The sequence below is a fragment of the Arachis ipaensis genome, chromosome B05 (assembly GCF_000816755.2).
Source record: "Arachis ipaensis cultivar K30076 chromosome B05, Araip1.1, whole genome shotgun sequence".
NCBI classification, from domain to species: domain Eukaryota; kingdom Viridiplantae; phylum Streptophyta; class Magnoliopsida; order Fabales; family Fabaceae; genus Arachis; species Arachis ipaensis.
The window spans coordinates 142,198,209-142,223,312 of record NC_029789.2 but is presented as its reverse complement, the minus strand read 5'-3'; the positions used below and the strand labels follow the sequence as shown (position 1 = coordinate 142,223,312).

Genomic DNA, 25,104 nt, shown 5'->3' with positions numbered 1-25,104 from the left:
TTTAATACTATTTTCCCTCTTTTATATTCAAATTTTATAAAAATTTAATAAATTTAATTATCAATACATATTTATTAATTATTGTATTAATAAAATTTAGGATAAAATATTATTTTTGTCTTTAAAATTTGTCAAAAATTTTAAAAATATCCTTAAATTTTATTTTGTTTTAATTTTATCCTAAAATTTTCTATTTGCATCAAATATAATCCTAACAACTAAAATTTTAAAAAGTTTATGATCAATCAAACAACAATGCATGATAAGTTGACAACCACTACAAGAAAAAAAATATTTGTAACTAAAAAAATTGTTACAAAAAATCGAAATTTTGAAATAAATTAAAACAAAAAGTTTTTATAACAAAAAATGGAACTGTTACAATTCAAGGTAATATTTTATAACAAATTTTTCTGATACAAAAAAATAAAAGTCGTTACAAAAGTGATAACAAATTTTTATCTTCAAAATATTTTTTGTGACAATATATTTTTTCCTATCATAAAATTTTGTTACAAAATATAACTTGATTTTGTAACATTTTTTTCTTTAGTTACAAAATACTATTTATTTTGTAATAATTTTTTTAATACAAATTACACGCATAATTTGTCAAATTATATTATTTTTTAATTAGTTAATATATTAACTAATTTACTCAACAAGTCAACATTCATATAATATATAATAATATAGATAGTTCAAATATCTTTCATTTAACTAAGAGTGTTTTATAAATCTTCAACATATTATAAACTTTAAAGTACAAACTAACAAGACACATTGAAGAAGCCTAATGAACTAGATAGATACATAGGACAAAAAAATAAGGAATTATAAATCTCCAAAAGTAAACTACAAATTACAAACCCATCATGTTCATACATCTTCTTTCTCATGGAGAAGCTTCTAATAAGTGCCATACATCTGAAAAGACAACCAACAATAACAATATGATGTCAATTAATGCAATTCTAAAAAATTGTCTAGAAAATTTGAGCTTTACTGTCTCTAGTACCTAGAGTTTCAAATTGTTCTGTTAGCACAAACATGTGAGAAAATCACACAGCCAACATAACCAAACGGTTCAACTCAAATTAAATGAGACCTGCAACATTGAAAACAAGACACTTTGCAGAACATGGTTCTTCACGTCCTGTCACCTAAGGTTTGAATCTCCATGAACAATGGCAGAGTTTTGCCAATATCAACAATCTGCTGAAATTCAAAACCCTATTGCATTACTAACCGAAGGCATAAGCACATGCTTATCAAAGCATCAATATCATCATCACAGAAATTATACACCCATCCTAGATTTTTCATTCAACAAAAAAAATCAATATACTTGGCAAATGAACAAAAAAATTTACAGCAACAAAAGATTTAGCTAAAACTTTTGCAACAACTTCATCTTTTGTTACAAAATATTTTAAAATTTTGCAACAAAATACTAGTTCGTTACAAAAGTCAATATAATTTATAACAAAAAAAATCAAGTCGTTACAAAATATCAAAACATTTTGTAACAAATTGTATTGTTATTACAAAACATTATTATTATGTAACCATTACTAATTTTTGTTACAAAAAATAATTTTTTGTAACAATTTTAAATTTGTTACAAAGTTTTTGTTACAAATATTCTATTTTCTTGTAATATGTCTTATTTACTTGTATTAAAAGTTATTTATGAAATTATTGTTGATTTGATCTTAAATTTTTTTAAAAATTAGTTATCACGAATATATTTAATACAAATAAAAAATTGTTACTATAAAATTGAAGAGACTTGCTACACATACAAGTCTTTTTAGCATACAAGTCTGTCCAAACCCAACAAAAATAACTCTCAATTCAAAGAACGTGTAAAGTGTAAATACGCGCTTTTTCAACTTTGAATAGCGCAAAATGAGAAACGGTTCTTCTTTAACGTTTATATTCCACATTTTTCCTCCTGCTCCTTCTCCTTCTTCTTTGCATTCCTCCTCATTTTTCTTCGCATTCCTTCTTCTTGTTCTTCGCATTTTCATCCTCATCGTGGTTTTTTTTATTGTTGTTATTGTTGCTGCATTTTTTTCCTCCTCCTCTTTCTATTGATTTTGCGATATTATGTATTTTTTCTTCTTTGTTTGATTTTTTCTCCCAAGAAGAATTATAAGAAAACGAAATAAGAAGATGAGGAAGAAGAAGCAGTAGAAGATCAGATGAGAAAGAGGAAGAAAAAGAGTTTTGAATTATGCAGAACTTATTAAAATAAAAATACACCCAAATATCTTCGTGTTACACCCAAATTTGCTGCAAATACAGAAAAATATTTCCTCTAATACTGCATTTTTTTCTTCTTTTTTTCCTTATTTCTTTCTTTCTTTTAGTTAAATGAATGTAAGTTCATCATCTTCCAAGTAATTTTGCAGCATTATGTGTTTCTTCTTCTTCTTTGTTTGATTTTTTTGTTTTTATTCTTGTTAAGAGAGTAAAATAAGAAGAAACTTGAGAAGGTAAAACAAAAAGAAAAAGAAGAATAAGAAAAAAAAGAAAAAGAAGATGGTGATGATGATAAAAAAAAAGAAGCAGCAGTAGAAGATGAAGAGGAGGAAGAGGAAGAGGAAGAATTTTGAATTATGCAGAACTTATCAGAATAAAAATACATCCAAAATTCTTAAAATACATCCAAATGTCTTCGTGTTATACCCAAATATTTTCGTGTTACACCCAAATTTGCTGCAAATACAGAAAAATATTTTCTCTAATGCTGCACTTTTTTCTTCTTTTTTTCCTTATTGCTTTCTTTCTTTTAGTTAACTGAATGTTAGTTCATCATCTTCCAAGTAATTTTGCAGCATTATGTGTTTCTTCTTCTTCTTTGTTTGATTTTTTTTGTTTTTATTCTTGTTAAGAGAGTAAAACAAAAAGAAACTTGAGAAGGTAAAAAAAAAGATAAATAAGAAGAAAAAAAGAAGATAGTGATGATGATAAAAAGAGAGAGCAGTAGAAGATGATTAGAAGGAAGAGAAAAAAGAAAAATTTTGAATTATGCAGAACTTATCAGAATAAAAATACACTCAAATATCTTCGTATTACACCCAAATATCTGCATATTACACCCAAATTTGCTGCAAATATAGAAAAATGTTTCTCTAATGCTACATTTTTTTCTTATGAATTGAACCATACTTCAACCACTTGATTGGATTCAAAACGATAAAAGGAAGAGAAGGAATTCCAATAAAAAAAGGAGAAAGAAGTAGTGTTGATGACGACGATAACGAAGAAGAAAAATAACGAAGAAGAAGAAGAACCTGCAGGGATATAAGAAGAAAAAAAAAAAATAAAATGCTTGTAAAAAAATAATTTATAAAGACTTGTATAAAAAAAATGTTTGTATGTGGAGAATAATTTAAAATTAAAATAAAATAAAATTTATAGATTATTTTAAATTTTTTATCAATTTTAAGGGTAAAAATATATTTAAAATATAAGACATTATTCGTTGAAATAAGTCTAAAATACTTATGCTTGCTAGTATAATAATATCATTCTAAGAAATCAATATAGTCACTTCCTCTTTTCACTTTCAAACAACCTTATCCTTTTGCTTTGAGTTCATTCACCCCACATACACAAGAAGACAAATAAATAAATAAACACAAAACAAAACATGTGAATTATTAGCGGCACCTTTTCAGATCTAATTTTCACATCACAATTCACAACATCTTCATCATGGAAGGAACTAACGACACGTGTGGGACATTTCAAAAGCCCTACCCAAGTTATGACACTGACAATGCACCAATTATTATAGTTTTGTTAATTTTAATTTGGTGATTTTCCATTTTGTTATTCAACACATTATTATATACCAGCCGAAGGACTTTGCCACGCTAAGGCATTTATCGTCTTAATTGGCAATTAAAAAAGGTCTTATGCAAAGTCCACGATAAAATTGGTCAGTAATATAGAAGTCCATGTCAATGTCAACAAATTTTAGCTCAAATTACTGCTGTTTGGTAAAATTTAGTTCGGTAAAGTATGTTTTTAGTTTTTTAAATTTGTTAAAAATTTTAAAAATATATTACTTATAATATTTTAAAATGATTTTAATAAACTATATTTGTTGAAAGTGCACCGCATGAATTGTAAGTTTAGAATGTCCTTGACGAAGATACTACCAGAAACATGGAAGTTACCATTGAGAAGATACCCAAAAATAGTAGCAAATGTGGACAAATTTTGTGAAGTTTTTCGACGATTTTATTTGTTCATGGCCAACTTGAGATGAGTTCTCTCAATAATTACAGATTCAATGATCACTGTGGCGAAATCAAATAATTTTCACTTTTAAATTCTGCACTTAATTAAGTGTTTTTTTCCATCCTTTTTAAATATTTTTATGCAGTTTATACTTTTCTTAAATTTAAACCATCGCCTAAGGTAAATTCAATTTACTAGGGAGGGTGCAGATCTTTTAAATTTTCCAATCATTGGTTTCTTTTCTCTTTTTTCCCGTATTGCCACGGAAAAATTAACAAGGTATATTAATTATTTGATTTTAGATATTATTGATGATGTATAATTTTTTCATTTAGTATGATTTTTAAACTCTGTCATATCTCTGAATCTTACTTTTTTCTTTAGTATTGATTATGCACTGATTTTATTAATTTTTTTTCATGATTTTATAGTTATTTTTGTAGTGTGATTGTGTTCACTATACATTAATTTATATTTTTTAATTATTATATTTTTTGTCCGTGTTCTTTCTGGCTAAATACAGTTTTAGTACCTAATTTTACAATATACATTAATTTAGAGACTTTAGTGATAGAATAAAATGATTCAATTGAGAATGAATATTAAAATTACAAAAAGAATACCAAAAGAATATAAGAAGAGTACATGTTTATCTTTAAGAGGATAGATCTAATTAATTTTAAAAGTAAAATTTATTAAGTATGATCAATTGAAATAATAACTAATTTGATTAGGTCCTTTACTTTTAATTCATTACATCCCGGCTACGGTTTTGCTGATCAACCACTTCTTCCCTTCTCAAGCAAACATTTTAGCTATTTTTTGAGGTAAGTCACATATTGTGCTTATTTAAAATACTTTTTATAAAAATACAATATTTTACAACCTTAATATGGTCTCCGTAGCTGATTATTTTGGCAGCTAAACAAATTATAATGTAACATCTAATTTTTTTGTTCGATTACTCTCTCTGGAGAGTAAAGAATCCTACCCCAAACCTCCTCAGAAGCCGCCGCCACCATCCCTTTTTTATGTTTATTTTTTCTTTATTGGATCTCTCTCTAATTAAAGGGATTAGCAATTTGCTTACTGAATTATTTATCTGAAACTAAGAGAGCATTTAGTTCAAAGATAAAGTAAAAAAATAGGTGCTTTCGCTAGTGATGTAAGTTGTTAATTTTTTACTATTAACTACTTTTTTGTATTTAAAAGACTACTTGAAGGTTGTAGAAGGCTCAGAGAAGGGGGTTGAATCTATGGCCTTCTTTTACTTTAATGAAATAAGGCTTTGCTTACAAATTTTTACTTAGAATCTGTTTAAACTGTGCAGCAAAAACCTTATAAGACAATTTCGTTTTATCTCATAAATAATAAAGAACAGAACTTAGAAGAAGATAAGAAGAATGACACAAGCATGAAGGATTAAAGTATTACATACACCAGTGGTGAAATTTTCACTATAGTTAAAGTATTACATACACCAATTCATAGGATTTACCCAATTCTTTTCTCTTAAGTTCTCAACTAACTTGACTTGGTTATGCTAATACATAATTCTTCACTTTAAGTGCTAACCCAACTTAGAAAGGGGGTACCTCACAGGTATAAGACACAAGACATCTGAAACACCTAAAGAAATCTGAAATCACTCTAGACTTTCCTCTCATGTGTTTCACTCAGCCTTTTATCACTCATAGGCTTTTTCTTGATTTCTCTCTTTCTGCCTTTTACCTCTCAAGAAATTACAGAAATATATATATTGAAAATAAATTACAAACGATAAAACATGAAGGAGATTAATGCTTCAACAACCTTTGTTGCTATAAGTTGAACCGAATTCAGCTAACTCTAATTGAGTTTCTCATCTTGGTGAAATGCTTCTTTAACTTGGAAAATATTGTCCAAAGTTAATGAACTCTTCACAGAGAAGCTCTTTAGAACAATACCCAAACTGCCAAACATTGGTTCTCTCTCCTTGTCTTTAGAAAGAAGAAAAAATTTTCTTTTGTACCTCTTTCAATGTTGCTGAGTTGCTTTCTTCTAAGTCAACTTCTCGAACTATGTGCTTCACTAACTTACCTTTTCACTATTTTTAATTAATCCCTAAATTAAGAAATTTGAATCTAAGTCTTTTTGCTTGACCGAAAATTTCAGGATAGCAATGAAAAATTTGTTCAGTGGTAAACCCAGATCTGAACCCTTGAGCTAGAGCTTTGTCCTCAAGAACAATTTTGGCCTTTGATTTACAGCAGTGATTATCAGAGATCACTTTCTCCATTTATCCCAAATTAGAGTAGCAGAGAGTTGGGAAAGGAGTGAAGAAAGTAAATTGCATGCAAATAAAAATAAATCACCTTTAAATTCTGACTTAGCTTAAATGGGTTTGATTTGAGTGATTAGACCTTTACTTTTTGCTTAACCTTTCTCTTTTTTTCTTCTCTGGTGAATGAATGGAGAAGAAGAAGCTCTCTCTCTCTCTGACCGAAGCACACTTGTGAAGTGCATTGAAAGGCTTCAACTTGAGTGATGTACCTAGGGTTTAGATTCTCTTCACTTACCTCTCAATCCATGTGATTTCTTTGTCAATTTTTATTTGGGTTTCGTTTGTAAATATTACCCACAATAGCAGATTTTGTTTCTTTGTTCCATCTTGGGCTGTTGCTATGTTTATATCTTTAGCCTGCAACACTAAATAAGACCATCAAAACTAATTGGGTGTTTAGTCTAATAAAATAATGTTTGTCATCATCAAATTAAAATTAGTTATATACATAACTCGACACTACTTTTTTTTACCATTCACTAACTCTTTTTTTCAATATTCCTTGTGCAAGAACTAGATCTACATGTATTAACGATGCAATTTTGACTCTTACCAATGCTGGGATCCCATGCATGATCTTGTAACTTCATGTAGTGCTGGATACTTTAATTGCACCCCTTTGCTTGGTATGCATCTATTTTACTTGATTTTTTAATGGACTAAATTCAAGTTTGTATTTTCTTTTAAACTGCTTAACTTTTGATTTAGCTTTGTGACTTTGTAATTACTAAAACTTGTATGAATATGAAAAGATTTAAGCTATGTAAAAGATAGTGCTGGAGGTCCTAATATTGTTGTTGGAATTCTGTCAAAGTTGGATAAAATGACACTTTTTTAGGTTAATTTTTATGACATCATTTTATTTTTTATATATTTTTTTAGTTAATAATGTAAGTTAATTTTAGACCTTTCTTTTTTATTATTCCAATATGCATTATTTCTTTTGTTGTTGGATGTAGATAGATTCTAAACTATCAATTGACATTTTGAAAAATGTTATGCAACTGGCAACGAAAGGCTGCAAAGCAATTACAAATTACATCCGAAAAGTAAGTGTTGTACCTTAATTTTTCTGATCATTCTCAAAGGAGTCAAATCATGATCTACTAATTTCTTAGCTTAATTCCTGATCTCTGTCTTATTTAGCAAATTTTATTGGAGCATACAAAGCAACTGGAGTATTGACGGGGTGTATAATTCAGTGACTGGAGTTATGTGTCATTTTTGCTATTTATCTAAAAATATTTTTGCATGTGGATTGTCTGTGTAACAAAAAATACAGAGTTTGATAAATTTATTTTACCTTAGTACTTTCAGACTTTTAGTTTTCTATATTATTTTAGTAAAGTCTAATATTTATTTTGTAATAGTTTCATTTGAATATTTTTTTAACATTAAACCTATTTAATTTAGGATATTTGCTTTTCAATACTAAGTATTAGTTAATTTTATATTTTTATACTATGGATAATAAGTATAGAAATGTGATTATTTTTTTAATATTATATGATGTAATTTTTATATTAAGGAGCATTTTTATTATGATTTTTTTAATTTAATTTTTATCTTAGCTACGAAAAAAAGTGTGGCAAAAAAGTTCAGTCTGGCCAATTTTGTCACGGATAAAGTATGACAAAAATAATTATTTTGTTGCGCATCCTTTTATTTTGCCATGAAAAAGAGTGTGTCTAAACGTGCTAAAGTGGTGGCTAACAAAATGTTTTCATGGATGTTAAAACTATGGTTATCAAAATAAAAAATGTGGCTAATTAAAAACGTGTCATTCTCTTTAGCTACAGATGTTCATTTATTGTAAAAAGCAAAATTGTCACAATTTTTTTAGAGTTTAGTTACAAATTTTTCTGTAGCTAAATTCCTTGTTTTTGGTAGTGAGAAAAAACCTGATGGAATTTATTTTTGCTCTATTCTTGGATCAACAGATTCGTCACTCGTTATTTTCTTTTTATGCAGAAAAAAAACATCTAAAAAGCCGACTCACTAGTCACTACCTATAACAAACAACCAGCATATGAGTTAACTAACTGTAATAACTTAACTAACTCTTAGCTAACTAACAGAAAATCCATTAATAACTGAATTTTATATAAATATCTTGTGAACTATGTCATGTAACATTAATAAAGAGTAAAAATAAATCTAGATATTAATTACTTATATGAAGTGATATTAAATATTATAATTTTAAAAATACAAATTAATTTTTAAAAATATATCATAAATATTTTTAAAAGCACCGTAAATTTTAAAGCTAATAAATAAATAAAACTTTATTTACCAATGACACCTCAATCCTCACATAATAAATAATCATTGGTACAAGGTCAAACTTCTACCAGGAGGTTGTGATAAACAGCAGTTGACCTCCATTCCAATGTAGACATCTGAGACTTAGAGTCATCAAGGAGTGGCAAGCATCTACCAAGGCCAGTAAGCTAAGATTGTTTTCAAGAATCAGATAAAATAAAATATTTAAAATATAATATAAAATAAATAATAAAAAAATTAATTTTTTTTTATTTTTATATAAAATTTAGAATAAAAAATATAATTATAAAAATTAAAAATAATAATAAAAAAAATAAATAAGTTATATTTTCGTTTGTTGATTTTGTATTCTTCTATTAGAAAGAATACAAAATATATTAATTTAGTGTTTCAGGACACAATATTTTTGTTTATATCTTATCTATTAATTTTGTATCACCACAACAAGCTCAATAATTATCAATCTATACATTAATTAAACCACATTTTCACCATTCCAAACTATCACAATCATTTTCTCCATTTATCATTATCAAAACTCAAAATTCTCATCATATATCAACAACATCAATAATCATCAACAATTCAATCCTATTTTAGGGTCCATTAGCCTAAGTTGCCCACAACATTACATATTATCTAAAGAAAATCGAAACCATACCTTGGCCGATTCCCACACAAGCTCAAAATACCAAAATATTTTCAAACAAGTTTCCAAAGCTCAGCCACCACTTTAACTCAAATCCAAATGCTTCAAATCCACCAAGTTAACTCCAATCAACAAGAATTCCAAGCTACTACATATAATTTACCAAAAATTAATCCTAGAGTTCACAAATATGACAAACCACAAGGGTATAGAGCGTTCTTATCTTATCTGCTGTGGGTTGGGACAAAACCCAACAATAACCCAAGGTTAATCACCACCTAAATAACCAAAACCACAAAACACACTCAATAATTAAACCCAAAATGCGAAAATGTATAGAGTAGAAAATTGGAACATGGATTGCAAGATTCTTACCACTTTGTTTGGATAGAATCAAAAAGTTTAGTGAGAGTTTCGCATGGCCACAAACGACATGCAAATCGGAACTCCGTAGCTCAAGTTATGAGTCGAAGAAGGTGATGATGAATAGTGTTTGTTTTCTTCTCCCTTCTCAATTCTCAGCTGCTCTTCCCTTTCTTTGTGAATAATGTTGTTAAAATGGCCACTTAACAAGCCTATATATGTTGGGTCTTGGGCCTAACTTAGGTCCAATCTAACTGTTTAGCGTTTTTGGTTTGTTTGCCCCAACTATGGGCCAATAGATAAAACAAAAGTTTTGGGAAGTCAAAGACAATCCTAAAACTTCACATCGATACAAGATATTAAAGCTTAATGAAATATATAAGTTAAACCATAAACAGGGTAATCTAACTTAAGAAATTTCTACTCTAACAGTCACTGCTATTTCACAGCCTTCGCCAACCTATCCTCTATGCGATTCCATCGCCACCACCTACCGAACCTCCTCAATTCCAGCAGAAAACATAGGTAATGCAAATAAGTAAAGCATAAGTAGTATACATATACAACAAGTAAAACAAATAGCAAGTAGAAATGTGATTCATTTAGGCATAATTGAAGTTAAGCAAAGCAAACAAGCATATAGAAGATGCATATGATGAATGTCTATCCTATTGGCAGTGATATCACTTGTTGGTTCAACTGCCAACCCGCCACATCCTTTAGGATGTAGCCTTTCTGCCACATCCTGGAATATAGTGCCCGACTCACTCTGTGCACCTAGGAATATAGTGCCCTGCTCACTATCATTCCTGGGATATAGTGTCCGACCCACTTTCATGCGCATCCTAGGGATATAGTGCCAGACTCACTCTTGTGGTAGAGAAGGTTATGTGAGTGGGACATCACCTCAGCCCTCACATCTGAACGTAGGTAGAAGACTGCCACAACTCCTACACCGGCGCCGCTATCTCGACAAGCAAAATTCATCACCATCCTTACCTGAGGTGCATAGCAACTTACCAACAATAACATATCATGACTCATCATTCAGTGATTCACTACTCGCACTCAACTGATTCATCAACCTTAATCTTTCACAATTTCTCGTCAACTTTCGTTATCTCAACTAATCATAATCATTCTCAGTTCTCAAGTTCATAAACTATATAAATACCCTGAGATATAGTGTCTAACTCACTTTCAATTATGAGATATAATGCTTAGCTCACTTTTAACCAATTCTCAATTCCTCATTAATAAAATACTCCACAAATCAACTCTCGCTAATTTCATCCACATGACTTCCAAAATCTAAGTCACTGGCTCTAAACTAATAATAAATAACCTTTTTAATCTGCACAAAACTCTCTCACTCATTTCAAAGCCTAATCATTAGCTAAGGGATTTTGAACAATGACTAAAGAGGTTTTAAAGGCTAGAAGATTGGTTAAACATTTAAAAATATCATTTTCAGCTAAAACAAGGGTTTACAAGCTTGTGAGGAAATCAAACAATTAAAAATAGAAGTTTGTGTGAAAAACATGATATTGTGCGTATGCACAGCTTGTAAAATTTGTAGGGCGTGTATACGCACGAGCGTCAACACCTGCTCCGTTGCGTGCGTGCGCACTATAGGGTGCGTGCGTACCCAAACCAGAAAATCAGGTTTGCTGTAACTTAGCCAAATTTAGTCTTTTGTACCTAACTTCTGATGTCCAAAATTTTCTCTACAAAATTCTGATTTTCTCAATCTTTAAACCATTTTAACGATATTAAAATTAATTCAATTTGAAATAAAGTCCAATCAAATCCAAAATTCAAGGCTCAGGTTATAGTCTAACGAAGTTGGTTAAAAATCTATTTTATCAAAATTGTGCCGAATCCTCTATGCTTTCAAAACTCAAACCAACTTACTCACAACCCAAACAATACCAAAACAACTCAAAATCCTTACCAACATTTCTCAACCATTTTCTCAATAATTCAACTATCTAAACCATTCAATTTTCACCTCATCCAATTCATTCAACAACTCCAAATTCAACATAAATCACATCAAAACTCCTCAATTTCCATTAATCCACATCAACCTTAATATTACTATTCAAAATTTCCATCTATCATCAATTTTACATGTATTCCTTCTTTCATTCAATTAAACATAATTATCATCAATTATCATCAACATCAATAATTCTTAAAACTCCCCATCAACACCAACAATCGTCGTCAACTTCGTATCACCACAATAAACTCAACAATTATCAATCCACACATTAATTAAACCACATTTTCAGCATTCCAAACCATCACAATTGTTGTTTCTCCATTTATCATTATCGAAATTCATAATCCTCATCATCTATCAACAATATCAATAATCATCTACAATTTAGTTCTATCTTAGGGTCCACTAGTCTAAGTTACCCACAACATTACATATTATTTAAAGAAGACCGAAATCATATCTTGTCCGATTTCTACACAAGCTCAAAACACCAAAATAATTCCAAACAAGCTTTCAAAGCTCAATCATCACTTTAACTCACATCCGAATGCTCCAAATCCTTCAAGTTTATTCTAATCAACAAGAATTTCAAGCTACTACGTATAATTTACTAAAAATTAATCCTAAGGTTAACAAATATGACAAACCACAAGGGTATAAAGCGTTCTTACCTTACTTGCTGTGGATTAGGATAAAATCCAACAATAACCCAAGGTTAATTATCACCTAAATAATTAAAACCACAAAATTCACTTAATAATTAAACCCAAAATGTAAAAATATATAGGACAAAAAATTGGAGCATGAATTTCGATATTCTTACTACTTTATTTAAATAGAATTGAAGAGTTCGGCAAGAACTTCGCGTGGACGCAAACGGCACGCAAATCAGAGCTTTGTAGCTCAAGTTATGAGCCAAGGAAGGTGATGATAAATAATGTTTAATTTTTCTTCTCCCTTCTCAATTCTCAGCTGCTCTTCCTTTTCTTTGTGAAGAATGTGGTTGAAATGGACACTTAACAAGGTTATATATGTTGGGCCTTGTGTCCAATTTGAGTCCGGTCCAATCATTTATGGTTTTTAATTCATTTGGCCCAACTTTGAGGTAAAAACTTTTAAGATTAGTGTTCGGTTTTCAATTCTAAATTATTTTCATCTTTCCTAATTAATAAATTCAATTTTCTAAATTTATTCACTTATAATTAAATTTGTTTTCTCACTCACAGTGCTGGTCCAATTTAAGCCAGTATGTTCTTTTACGCGATAAATCATATTTTTACGCTAAATTCTATTTTCTTCATTAGATTTTCTATTTTAATATTTCTTATCATTTTCAACCTATTTCAGATAATTATATTTTTATTTTATTTTAATTAAATGGTTAATTAATTTCCGATTCTTATAGCTTTCACTATGGCCCAAAGCTCGGCATGCATGATCGAGCAACTACCTAGATTGTAGGAGAACCCAGTAGTGAACATATCTAAATGATCCCTAAACACGCCCCTATAAGCTGCACTCTGAGATTGAGAAAAAATGATCTATTTTAATGGACTGCTCCGGCAGAGTCTCCAATAGATCTAGCACTCGTGTGCTAAATTACTCCAACTTTGAAGAGTCCTACTCCGTGCATATTCCAAATTTCCATGCTTCTAACTTTGATGAGACTTGTCGCAGTGGTGGGACTCATGTCACTTCCTTCAGACACGCACTTGTTACGGTAAAACTACAATGAGGAGATTGCAACACCAAATAGACAAGCTCAACTCCTAGAATAGGAAAGACTACCGATAAGTCAATCCCTCTTGGCCATATGAAAGAATTCTGTAAGCGCATTCCTTGGCAGCAACTCATTCCAAATAATATGAGCATAGTGACAATCTCTCAGCACACGCAGAATAGTTTCATCTTCATTGTGACAGCTTGGGCATGCAACAACAGTGGTCATATGCCTCCTCCTTCGTTCATCATTGGTCAGCAAGACATTTTTGGCTGCCAACCAGAAGAAAAAATGAATTTTTTCTAGACCTTATTCATTCCATTTAATATTAAACACTCATTCCGAATTGTAATTGTCTCCCATAATGGTCTGATAAGCTGATTTGAGGTTGACGGAGCCATCAGTAGAGGCAGCCCAGGCTACATGATCTGGTGTCTTTCATGGGGATGGCAGGATAATAGTTAAAATCTTGATAACTACCTCATCCGATAGCCATTTCATGAGCTTCCTAGTATCCCATGTACCTGAAACGAAAAGGAAGTCATTCAGCGATGTGTTACATTCAGTAGTAGATATTACCTGAGTTGCATATTGGTGAAGTTTGCCCATTGTTGGCACCTAGTTATTTTCCTAAAAACTGATGTGAACACAACAAATAAAGTTTCAATTAACATCCTCCTAGGTGGAACAGATCCAATTCTAAAGATTTGAGTTGCTTCTCCTATTTGAAATATTGGTATTATATCATTCCCATAATTGTACTTTGCTCTGAGGACTCTAGCTCAGAGGGAGTCCTTCTGTTTCATAAGTCCCCATCCAATTTTTATCATAAAAACATGGTTTAAGCCCTTGGCATGCTGAATACCCAGGCCTTCTGCTCTCTTTGGTTTACTAATATCCTTTTAATTTATAAGATGAACTTTCTTTGATTGTTCAGTTTTTTCCCAAAGGAAGTTCCTGCAATGACGATTAATCATATTACAAGTAGCAATAAGAATAAAAGCAATTTGCATAGTATAACTAGGAATAGATGTTATGATATATTTCACTAGAATTGCTCTCCCTGCCAGAGATAAGGAAGAAGCCTTCCACTTATTGAGTTTGGAACTTATTTGATGTTGTTGCATTTTTTTTATTTCTCCTTTTTCTCTTTCTAGTGGTTGTTGCAGTATTTTTTATTTTTTTGTTTAATTTTTTTATTCTTATTATTTCCTTTTCATCTTCCACCATCTTCTTCTCTCCAACTCTCAATCTGGGTCGTTCACTTTCTCTTCTTTCTTTCACTTTTCAACCTTCCGTTCAAGCTTCACCCTTATCTCTTCCCTCTTAATTCTTAATATTAGTCATTATTCATAAAAAAGTAAACTTTTTTTCTTCTTTTTTTGTGGGTATTTGTTGATTTTTATTTTCAGTGCGTTGCAAGTGGTAGTGAGTAGTGACAGAGCCTATTGTTTTGGATCTTTGGTTTTAAAATTTTGATTTCTTTATTTAATTTATTAAAACTGGGTTTGTTGATGAGTGCTTCTGAACATGTGGGGTTTTATTCTTTGCCCCCTAAACAAAGGCAAATGTTGAATTTTTTATTTTTGTTTTTGTTTTCTTTAATTGGTCTATGAGCGTGATTTTGGGGATAGAGTCTGTGTTGTGTTGCATATAAAAATAAAATAAAAAAATCCCTTTTTTTGGTTCTCTTCTCAAACCATGGAACCAAATCTTTCCCTTTGTGTATTCTGTGTGTAATAGCTTTGATTCATTTCAGTTAAGTTAGTTGGTCTTGTGTTGTTTTGTTTTGTTTTGTGTGTGATTGATGCAGAGAAGAGGAAGAAGAAGAATGGCATGCTGAGAGTTTTGAAAAGTGTTTTAAGTGTTGATACTTTTTGTTAGGTAGTTCCATTTGTTGAAGGTGGAAAGGAAAAAAAAAAGAATAAAAATAAAATAAAATAAAATATAAAATGGGATCTGGTAATGAAGTTCATTCTGTTGGAGAGTTCAATTTAGATGCCAAGTGGCTTATAGATCCCAAACAACTCTTTGTTGGCCCAAAAATTGGGGAAGGTGCTCATGCCAAGGTCTATGAGGGAAAGTAAGTCAACCCTTCTTCTCTGGTTCCTTTTCTCTCTCTCTTTTTTTTTTTTTCTCTCTTTGATTTTGTAGTTGAAATCTAATTTTGGAATCAACTTTTGTTTTTGTCCTTATAAGTCATAACAATTTCTACTTTCCTTTGTTTTTTCTTCATGGTTTGTGCAAATTTTTGTTTTACTAGTAAATCATTAGTTAGCATTAATCTCGTTCTCCTCTGATCTCAGATTAAGTCCAATCTAGATTAAGTTCACACTATGCATTCATTCGATGGTATTATTTGATGAATTGTGTAGTTTGCTTACTTGCTATTTTTGGAATTTTCTGGATGCAGGTATAAAAATCAGAATGTTGCTGTTAAGATTATCAACAAAGGAGAAACCCCAGAAGAGATTTCGAGGAGGGAAGCTCGGTTCGGAAGAGAGGTAGCCATGCTATCGAAAGTTCAACACAAGAATCTGGTTAAGGTTGTTAGCCCCATATCATGAACTGTGTGCTTTTCTTCTTTTGAATCCAAGTTAGATATATAGCTTCATTTCATTATGTTTGGTTGACAGGTACAAAAGCCATGTTTGGTTGTCTCATGAAAGTTTTTATGTTTATTGTTGTTTCGGTTTGATGCCAGTTTATTGGGGCCTGCAAAGAACCTGTTATGGTTATAGTAACTGAACTTCTATTAGGTGGAACGCTGCGCAAATATCTCTTGAGTATGCGGCCAAACTGCTTGGATATGCGTGTGGCAGTTGGATTTGCTCTTGATATTGCTCGAGCAATGGAATGCTTACACTCCCATGGGATCATTCATCGGGACCTTAAACCGGGTATGCTCTATGATTGTTGAAAATTTTCACAATGAGCTGGTAGCTGTTAATGGAAATGATTATGACACGGTTAACTATCCTAGTTAGGTCACATTTTTCATGTTACATTGCAAGGAGTTTGTTCTCCTGATTAATTAGACCTTCCAACAAATAAGATTTGTTCCATTAGGTGGGGTTCACTACATCGATTGAGCGATGCCAAAGTGCTCTATTGTGATTTGTGAATCATATATATGTTTAATAAGTAATTATCATTTATATTTAAATCTCATTTGATAATATTGTTAAACCGTTCAAGCAAATTGAAAAGTGCAAGTGGCGCCTTTTCTTTCTTGGCCACTATTATCCCATGCCAAAAGTGAGTGGGTAGTTAGCAAATCACTGTTATTTTAATATTATCCGGAAATTCTAGGCCACTGAGTTTGAGATGATAGAATATTTTGATAATATTAGCATGTATCTTATGTATCAAAGAAAAAGCATAATTCTGATAACTTGTTTCTTCTTTACTTCCCAGATAATTTGATCTTAACAGGAGATCATAAAACAGTTAAACTTGCTGATTTCGGTCTGGCCAGAGAAGAGTCTTTAACGGAGATGATGACTGCGGAAACTGGGACATACCGTTGGATGGCTCCAGAAGTATGAATCTATTCTCAAAAGCTTTGAACATTTATTAAATTTCCAATAGGTGGTGCCGTATTATTATGGAACTCATCATTACTTTCTTGTTTGGTGGCAGCTTTATAGCACCGTCACTCTGCGACAAGGCGAGAAGAAACATTACAACCATAAGGTTGATGCTTACAGCTTCGCGATTGTGTTGTGGGAGCTGATCCATAATAAGTTGCCATTTGAAGGCATGTCTAATTTACAGGCCGCATACGCAGCTGCTTTTAAGGTAAGATGACATTTCAATACTCGGCTTCATATTCAATTCGGCTTAAGATGATCATATAGAATTTTGTTGCGCCACTTACAAAACTCAAAAGGTCTCCATTCTGGTAGTAGAACAGTTATGCTGAGTTACATTTTTTGAAGGGTCCATATAGGCATATTTAACCTTTTCATTTGGAGTCTAATTTGGTCTGATATATTAATGTATATTCAATATTTATACTGTCATGAAAAATCGACAATTTTCGTAGAATGTTAAAAGTCTATTCAATTTTTTTATTCAAGTATGATCAAAATGAGCAAAAAATATGCAACATTTTGATTATCAGACTTCAAAAATTTGAAGGAACCATTTCATTGTATGTGTTTGTTTCAACTTATTTCGAAAAAAAAAAAAAGGTTTTCATAAAGAATACAGGAGGAGGTTTGTGTTAGGCCTTTAACACCTAGTATAAAAACTTTGTCGAATCTTTATGACATAGACCAAACACCTTATTGCCCAGGTGTAGTGCAAAATGAGTAAAGGTTCCAACGATTTCGTGAACGGATGAGAGTAAATAAATTAGTTCACCAAGGAACTTGGTGGATAAGGTTTTGTTTTTGTTGTTTTCATAAACAACTGTACTTCTTAGGTTATGCCATTGGGTTGTTATAGTTTCTAGTTGTTATATTCTCATTATTATTTGATTTTACTAAGATTCATTATACAACTATTTTACTCTTTCAGAACACAAGGCCTAGTGCTGATGACCTTCCTGAGGATTTAGCCATGATTGTAACTTCATGTTGGAAGGAGGATCCAAATGACCGGCCGAATTTCACGCAAATCATACAGATGCTTCTCCGATATCTCTCCACCATTTCTCCACAAGAGCCGGTTGTTCCTCAGCGGATGAATTCATCGGAGAACGCTGTATTGCCACCGGAATCCCCCGGCACAAGCGCTTTGATGTCTAGGAGAGACGACTCCGGGGAAATCCCAAAAGCCGGTATGGAAGACAGACCTAAAGGGTTTTTCTTCTGCTTTAACCAATGTTACTGATTATGATCCCACAAAAGGGCACCCCTCAATATCAGTTAGGGAAGAAAAACTAAATAAAAATCACATGCACCAATTGTAACTGCTAGAATCTTGATAAGAAAATGTTAACTATGATTATCAAATAAGTCAAGTTTAGTAGCAATTGTAACAAAGAAGGCACCTTAGCTCTCAGCAAGAGTTGCAAGCTTTTTAACATTATGTTGACTTATTTCTGACTGGCATATCCAAGAAAAGCTCAGAAAATTTTGGGGTCAAGGTTGCTGAGATGTAATATCATTGTAAATTATAAGGTTCATATAATTGCCTTCACCCCCTCTTGTTATATATACATATAGATGTGGCATGGATAATAAAATCATAAGGGTGAAAAATGTTCTGTTGGTCCATTTATTTGTTCCATTCATGAGTGTTTGTCAGTCATTAAGCAGCAAAAATGTTCATGGAACAACTAAATTCAGATTGAAAGATGAACCTAATATTGTAGGAGCTAAAAACATGTATTAGTTATTGAACTGAAACGACTATAGTTTTTTAAGTAATTGAGAAACAACAAAAGTAAAATGAGAAAATGGGAACATATTGTCCCTTTACAATTGGTAATTTGGCATATAAATTCTAATATTAAAATTGTGGCTAATTGAATTAATAATCAAAAGTCGTAAAAAAAAAAAATCACACTTAATAACATTACTTGATAGTAAAAAAACCAAGAGAATTCATTCGCATTTGAAATTAAAAGAAGCCATGATAAGTTGGAAAACAAAGTTGACAAAATATAATCGCCGTTGCCGGGGATCGAACCCGGGTCGTCCGCGTGACAGGCGGAAATACTCACCACTATACTACAACGACAAGATGGGAGGTTGTCAACAAAATCAGTTATTTGTCAAATCTTACATACTCGAGTCATCTCGGGGTTAGTGCTGAGAAGATTGTTAATAACGTTATTAAAGTTCAGCTTGGTGAACAAGAAAGAGTAATTTACCATAATGCCACTGTCAAGTGTCAACGAGTGAAGACTTAACGCCAAAGCAAAGGTTCGGATTGGTGGAGTCAATCGTGGGTCCCACTCCGAACCAAAGACATAGAGATGTTGTTCTTACAAGAGTTTAGGTTCGGATAACCGAACCAACGAGAGTGTTTTCCCGCTTTCTCTCTCATTCTCTGACTACCTTACTCACTTGCTCAAGCAAACCGCGACAGCATAAATACTCAAACTCGCTTTCAAAACGAGCCTTTCTCTTTTTGATTATCTCTCTATCTATCTATGATCATTTCTTCTTTGTGTCTTAGATTCTGATTCTTGATTGGTTTCTCCATTTTTGGCAAGTTGTTTCTTGAATTGCAATAATGGCTAGGTGAGCTATAGATTTTTAACAGAATGTGGAGATTTTTTATTTTTGCATCTGATAAAGCTTTCACTACCTTCTTCTTCTTGTGATTTGGAGACCCTTTATAGCGTTGATGAATAAAAATTCAACTTTTTCAACTGGGGTTTTTTTTAGGGTGGTGTCAGAGGAATGTTCCCCTGTTTCTCAGCTTTGTTTTTGTTTTCTCTTCTTTTCAGTTTCCTAACAAATATATATATTAAAATATAAAACTATGTGGTTGAGTTTTGATGATGAATGGATCATGGATGATAGCATGTTTTGGCTTTTATATTCCCCCTAAATAATAATCATGGGAAAATGGATGATGGATTATGTTACATATTCCCATTACAATGAGTTTACCTTAGCTTATTTTTTGTGTTTTTGAAGAAAATGTGATTGTTAAACCTAAATTTTAAGCAAATTTGGACATGCATGCACTGAACTGGGGCTTAGAAAGGATATATAGATGTCCTAAATCTTATTTTCTGGCGCGAAAGAAACATTTGAGAGGTACTCAATGATGATCATAGTTACCTGGATGATTGAAATGTGAAGTAAAAAAGCCAAGATGGTTTAGCTGGATTTCCAAATATACTACATTGTTTATGAACAAGAATTAATTCATAAATAAAGAACTTCAGTTCATCATCCTTGAGTCTGAAATCTGTCCTTTGTGTTCCTCAAAATGAAGTTGGTAGAACAAATTTTCTGAAGAGGATACAGTTGGAGATCACTTACAATGCACAAGCCTTTCTTAATTATTACCCTAATTTTAATGATCAATGGCATCACATAAAAACTAGTTTTCATGTCTAAATTTAACTCATAGGTTTGAAAGATCAAGGCTTCTATCATTGATGTCCTTAAACATGATCAGTGCAATCATTAGAAATAGTAGATTTTTCACTTGACGTATAGTTATATCTTAGAAACTATATAGAACACAAAGCATGCTAATTCTAATTTCTATGAATCCTTCTTATGATATTATGGCTCATTTCTTCATATCTTATCTAATACAGTTTCACAACCTCTTTATGTATCAGTCTAGTTGCTTCTTTTTCTTTTTTATTTCTCAAAACCCAAATATGCTTCTTTTTCTAGCTGGGTTATTGACATTGGAGGACTTGCAAAGAAAGTGAAGAATAATACACTGCCATTAGCTGATCAAATCAATGACTGTGGAGCATATTGTGAATGTCCAATATGTCATTATCACATTGATAACATTGATGTATGCTATAATGAATTCAACAAAATCTTCAATCTCTGTTCATAACTTCATGTATAAATTCATGATTACAGATGTTTCATTAAGAACATTCCTTTGCCTTTTGTAGGTTTCTCCTGAGTGGCCAGGCTTTCCGGCCGGCGTGAAGTTTGATCCTTCCGACGTAGAACTGTTGGAACATTTGGCAGCAAAATGTTGTGTTGGAAACAAAGTGCCTCATGCCTTTATCCAAGATTTCATCCCAACACTAGAAGGAGACCAAGGAATATGCTACACACATCCAGAAAATCTTCCAGGTGAGGTTTCTCTAGTTACCTTCTCTTTCAATGTTAGCTAATAACTTAAAATCAGGGTTCCTTATGAACCTTATTCCTTAAAGATATTGCTCTTTTTTTGTGAACATTTATACTTGACCAAGAAACTAGAAAAGCATGAAAAATACAATACATTCTAGCATGTTGGGATATATAATGTAGTGGTTTAATCAAATATCAACAGGCATATAACAAACTTGCTTGGATTGTGGATCTTACTTTCGCATGAAATTCCAAGTTGAGTGTTAGGATTTTAGATAGTAAGAGCAAGTAAGCTGAATAACAAAAAGTGACACAAAATACATTAACGTGGTTCGGCTTATGCCTACGTGGCAAAGACGACAAACAAATATGAAGGAAATACAAAATATGTGATACCAAAATAATGACCAAATACTTAAACTAAACCAAGTCTCAAATACACCAAAAATACTTTATAGTACTATCAAATAGTATAAAGTATAAACTCTTGGCTCTCAGGAGAAGTAAACAAGAACAAAATACTTCTCCCTATACAAAGAGAGACACGAATAATTAATACGAATCTTCTCTAACAACCAAAAGAGTAACCAAATAGACTTGGTACACACTAATGTGGAGAAACAACACTCAAAATGAGACCTTACAAATTTTCACTAACAACACTAATATTAACTCATAATTCAAATTCCATATATCTAAATCACCAAACTCTTAGTCTTTTATATAAGCAACTAATGTGAACAAGATGGCGAAGTATATCTACCATGTATGCATATGAACACACAAGTTTCAACTTGTGATATGTTTGAAAGTTGAACAATTTCAATTTGATCTTTGTTCATTTCACCATGCATGTTCAAACTCCTTTTGAATAGTAGCCACAATTTCAATTTGATCTTTGTTCCTTTTGATCACCTTGCATCCAAATTGATTTTGATTTGGCAGTAGTTAAGTAATACAATCCGAAGTGTAAATTATAAGATTCGAATCATGACTGTAACAGTTATCTCAGCAAGGCAAAGTGTGATAAACCAATGTCCTAAGACTCAGAGTAGTTCATGCACATAGCAGAAACAAGAGAAGGAAAGAGAAGAACAATGAATATGAAATTCATGTAGCATTTGGAATCAATGAATTGTGTATAGTTCTCAAAGTTGTGAACCATATATAATTAACTACCTCATAACAATGACATTGCAACATTCTCAAAAAAAATTAGACCTGCAATGTTTGCAGGTGCTAAGAAAGATGGGGCCAGTGTTCATTTCTTTCACAAAACAACTAATGCATATGCTACCGGACAACGAAAGCGTCGAAAGATTAATCATCAACTAGGCCTAAGTGAGGAGCATGTTCGCTGGCATAAGACCGGTAAGACCAAAGCTGTAACAGAAAATGGAGTACACAAGGGCTTCAAGAAGATCATGGTTCTTTACATAAGGCCTAAAAGAGGTGCAAAGCCGAATAAATCGAAATGGGTGATGCATCAGTACCATCTAGGGAATGATGAAGGTGAGAAGGAAGGTGAATATGTGGTTTCAAAGATTTTCTATCAGCAGAAGAAGAAAACTAAGAAGAATAAGCTGAATCCATTGGTGGCTGAAGATTCTGTCATGGCATTACAAGCAAGTCCAAGAACACCGAATCCAAATCCACCAAAACGGCCTCGGACAGGAAAATCTGTTGACTGTGATGACAATTTTGATGAAACTGACCTTATGCTATTCACTCAGGTAGGTAGCTATTGAAGGCTGATCATCCTTTTAGTGAACTCAAATGAAAAAGAGAAATGAAATACTCCCTCAATTCTATGAACATTTCTTGATTGTACTAATAGGCCTAGAACTAAGTTATGCTAAATTTTTTTACTATATACGCGTTTTGATTTGTTTTAATCGAATTTTCATGTGATGGACTAGGATGGAAAGCCTACTATTCATGGAGAATCTCTTGCCCCACCACCATCTGAAGTTCATGGTGATGAAAATAATGGAGGCTTTAACAACACTGCATTGTTATCTGTTGAAACACAACCTGTTGAAAACTCTGACTTTATTGGATTGGATGATATCTTACTATGCAAGGAACAGACATTAGATTCTTCTTCTGCTTACCTAAATGATTCTGGTTTGAAGTCCAACAATCTGAAAGGCTTTGCTTGCAATGCAAATGGAAATGCAGCTGAATTGTTTGGGGATGTGAATGATTGTTATGGAATTTCAGTGCTGGATAACCTGGGACTGGACAGTCCTCCTGATTTTGATCTTTCTGTAAGCACTCGATCACCCTTGTCGTCGTAGGGTATGTTCGGTTCGCAGTGTAAAATTAAAATGGAACGAAAGTTTTCATGGATGAGCACTGTATGTAAAAGTTTAAAAGATGAAAGTTGTTCCATGAAATTGTCCATCCTATTGTCACCATGCAACCAAACATATCATTAGCTTATATTCGATAAGTGTCTTAGAACAGAAAATACAAAGATACCGAAATAATTTTTGTTCTGTTATAAACACATTTAGTCATAGAGTAGAAATTTCTATAAATAAGTTTGTGTTTTCTAATATATCTGTATTTCTGTTCTAAGACAATCATCAAATATGACCTTTGTGGTTTTTTGATTATGTTAACATGCTCTCACTTATATGTGATGCAGAATTTGCAATTTTGTTCTCAAGACAATATCATTGACCTTCAATGGCTGGACATACCATAATGTATTTGCTGAACCAAGTTGTATTTGACACCAATGCTAATCCCAGAAGAGATATCATCATATAGTTGAATCATTTAGCTTAAGTAGGTGTAAGGTTTTTCTATATGTGAACTGTTTCACTCTACCATGTTGTATTGTGAGAAGTATTGTCATTGTTTGTCTGAGTTTAGAATTTAGAATTTAGAACGTATTGTTGTGATGAAATATTTTAACTAGTAAATAAATTGTTGTTTAATTGTAATATGATAGTTCATATTGTGTTAGTTTGGTCATCTGAGAATATGAAGTTGTATCTATGTTATATCTAATCATATAATAGCAGCATAATATATGTTTTAGCCTTTTAGGAACCAAGATTTGGATTGCCTAAATGTTTCACTATTTAAAATGCTTGTAGTTGTGACAAGTAAGCACAATTTTATTGGCTCCTAATCTTAAGAAATATTTCTCTTACTGTACAATTAGATTTTTATCTTTTTTTGTTTTGTTTTGTGGTATAGACAATTAGATTTTTATCTAATCTCCTTATTCTTCTCTATCTCATCTTATCTTATGAAAATAATCATATTTGCCTATTTTATGATAAAAATAACCATATCTTTTAACAAATGGTTGTCCTGTTTATGTGCTAAGTAAGCATTGAAAGTGATACAAGTTGAAGACAAGTTTAATCTTCAAAAAGCAAGTTTAAAAAAGTTTGCTTTTGCCTCTGATATAATCCTTTTTCTGTCTATATATAACTTAAAAATTAAAATATACAAATTGAAGAATTATTAACTGAAAAAACTAGTGCATATTATCCTTTTTAAAGTTAGGAGCTTTCAAATTTAAAGCAATCTAAATAAAATTATTTATTTAATTTAATTTAAATAAAAAAATTAATCAAAACTAAGGTGATATATTGATAATGATAGGGTAAGATAGAGTTTAAAGTTAAACTTTATCCTAACTTTACATCCGCGTTTAAGTTCCTCAATCTGAATTCTATTCGCATTCTAAACAAATATTATTTATAACTAAAAAATATTTTTATTCAAATATAATAT

General features: G+C 31.6%; 2 protein-coding genes, 1 long non-coding RNA gene and 1 other non-coding gene across 4 annotated transcripts; 2 read left to right on the top strand and 2 right to left on the bottom strand.

Annotated features, from left to right (window-relative positions):
• LOC110262629 lies at nt 864–23,319 on the bottom strand. Its single transcript, XR_002347508.1, has 3 exons — nt 23,305–23,319; nt 10,818–10,828; nt 864–1,218 (listed from the first exon to the last, which is right to left on the bottom strand). It is a non-coding gene; the product is annotated as an uncharacterized LOC110262629 (long non-coding RNA).
• Nucleotides 14,818–18,831, top strand: LOC107644550 (serine/threonine-protein kinase HT1). Its single transcript, XM_016348434.2, has 6 exons — nt 14,818–15,689; nt 16,020–16,152; nt 16,311–16,506; nt 17,024–17,148; nt 17,249–17,407; nt 18,131–18,831. Exons 1-6 carry the CDS (start codon nt 15,559–15,561, stop codon nt 18,443–18,445), a joined length of 1,059 nt encoding a protein of 352 aa, XP_016203920.1. The 5' UTR covers nt 14,818–15,558; the 3' UTR covers nt 18,446–18,831.
• On the bottom strand, nt 19,226–19,297 carry TRNAD-GUC. Its single transcript has one exon. It is a non-coding gene; the product is annotated as a tRNA-Asp (tRNA).
• On the top strand, nt 19,433–24,317 carry LOC107641376 (SUPPRESSOR OF GAMMA RESPONSE 1). Its single transcript, XM_021103046.1, has 6 exons — nt 19,433–19,803; nt 20,923–21,052; nt 21,159–21,345; nt 22,582–23,078; nt 23,265–23,615; nt 23,999–24,317. Exons 1-6 carry the CDS (start codon nt 19,796–19,798, stop codon nt 24,056–24,058), a joined length of 1,233 nt encoding a protein of 410 aa, XP_020958705.1. The 5' UTR covers nt 19,433–19,795; the 3' UTR covers nt 24,059–24,317.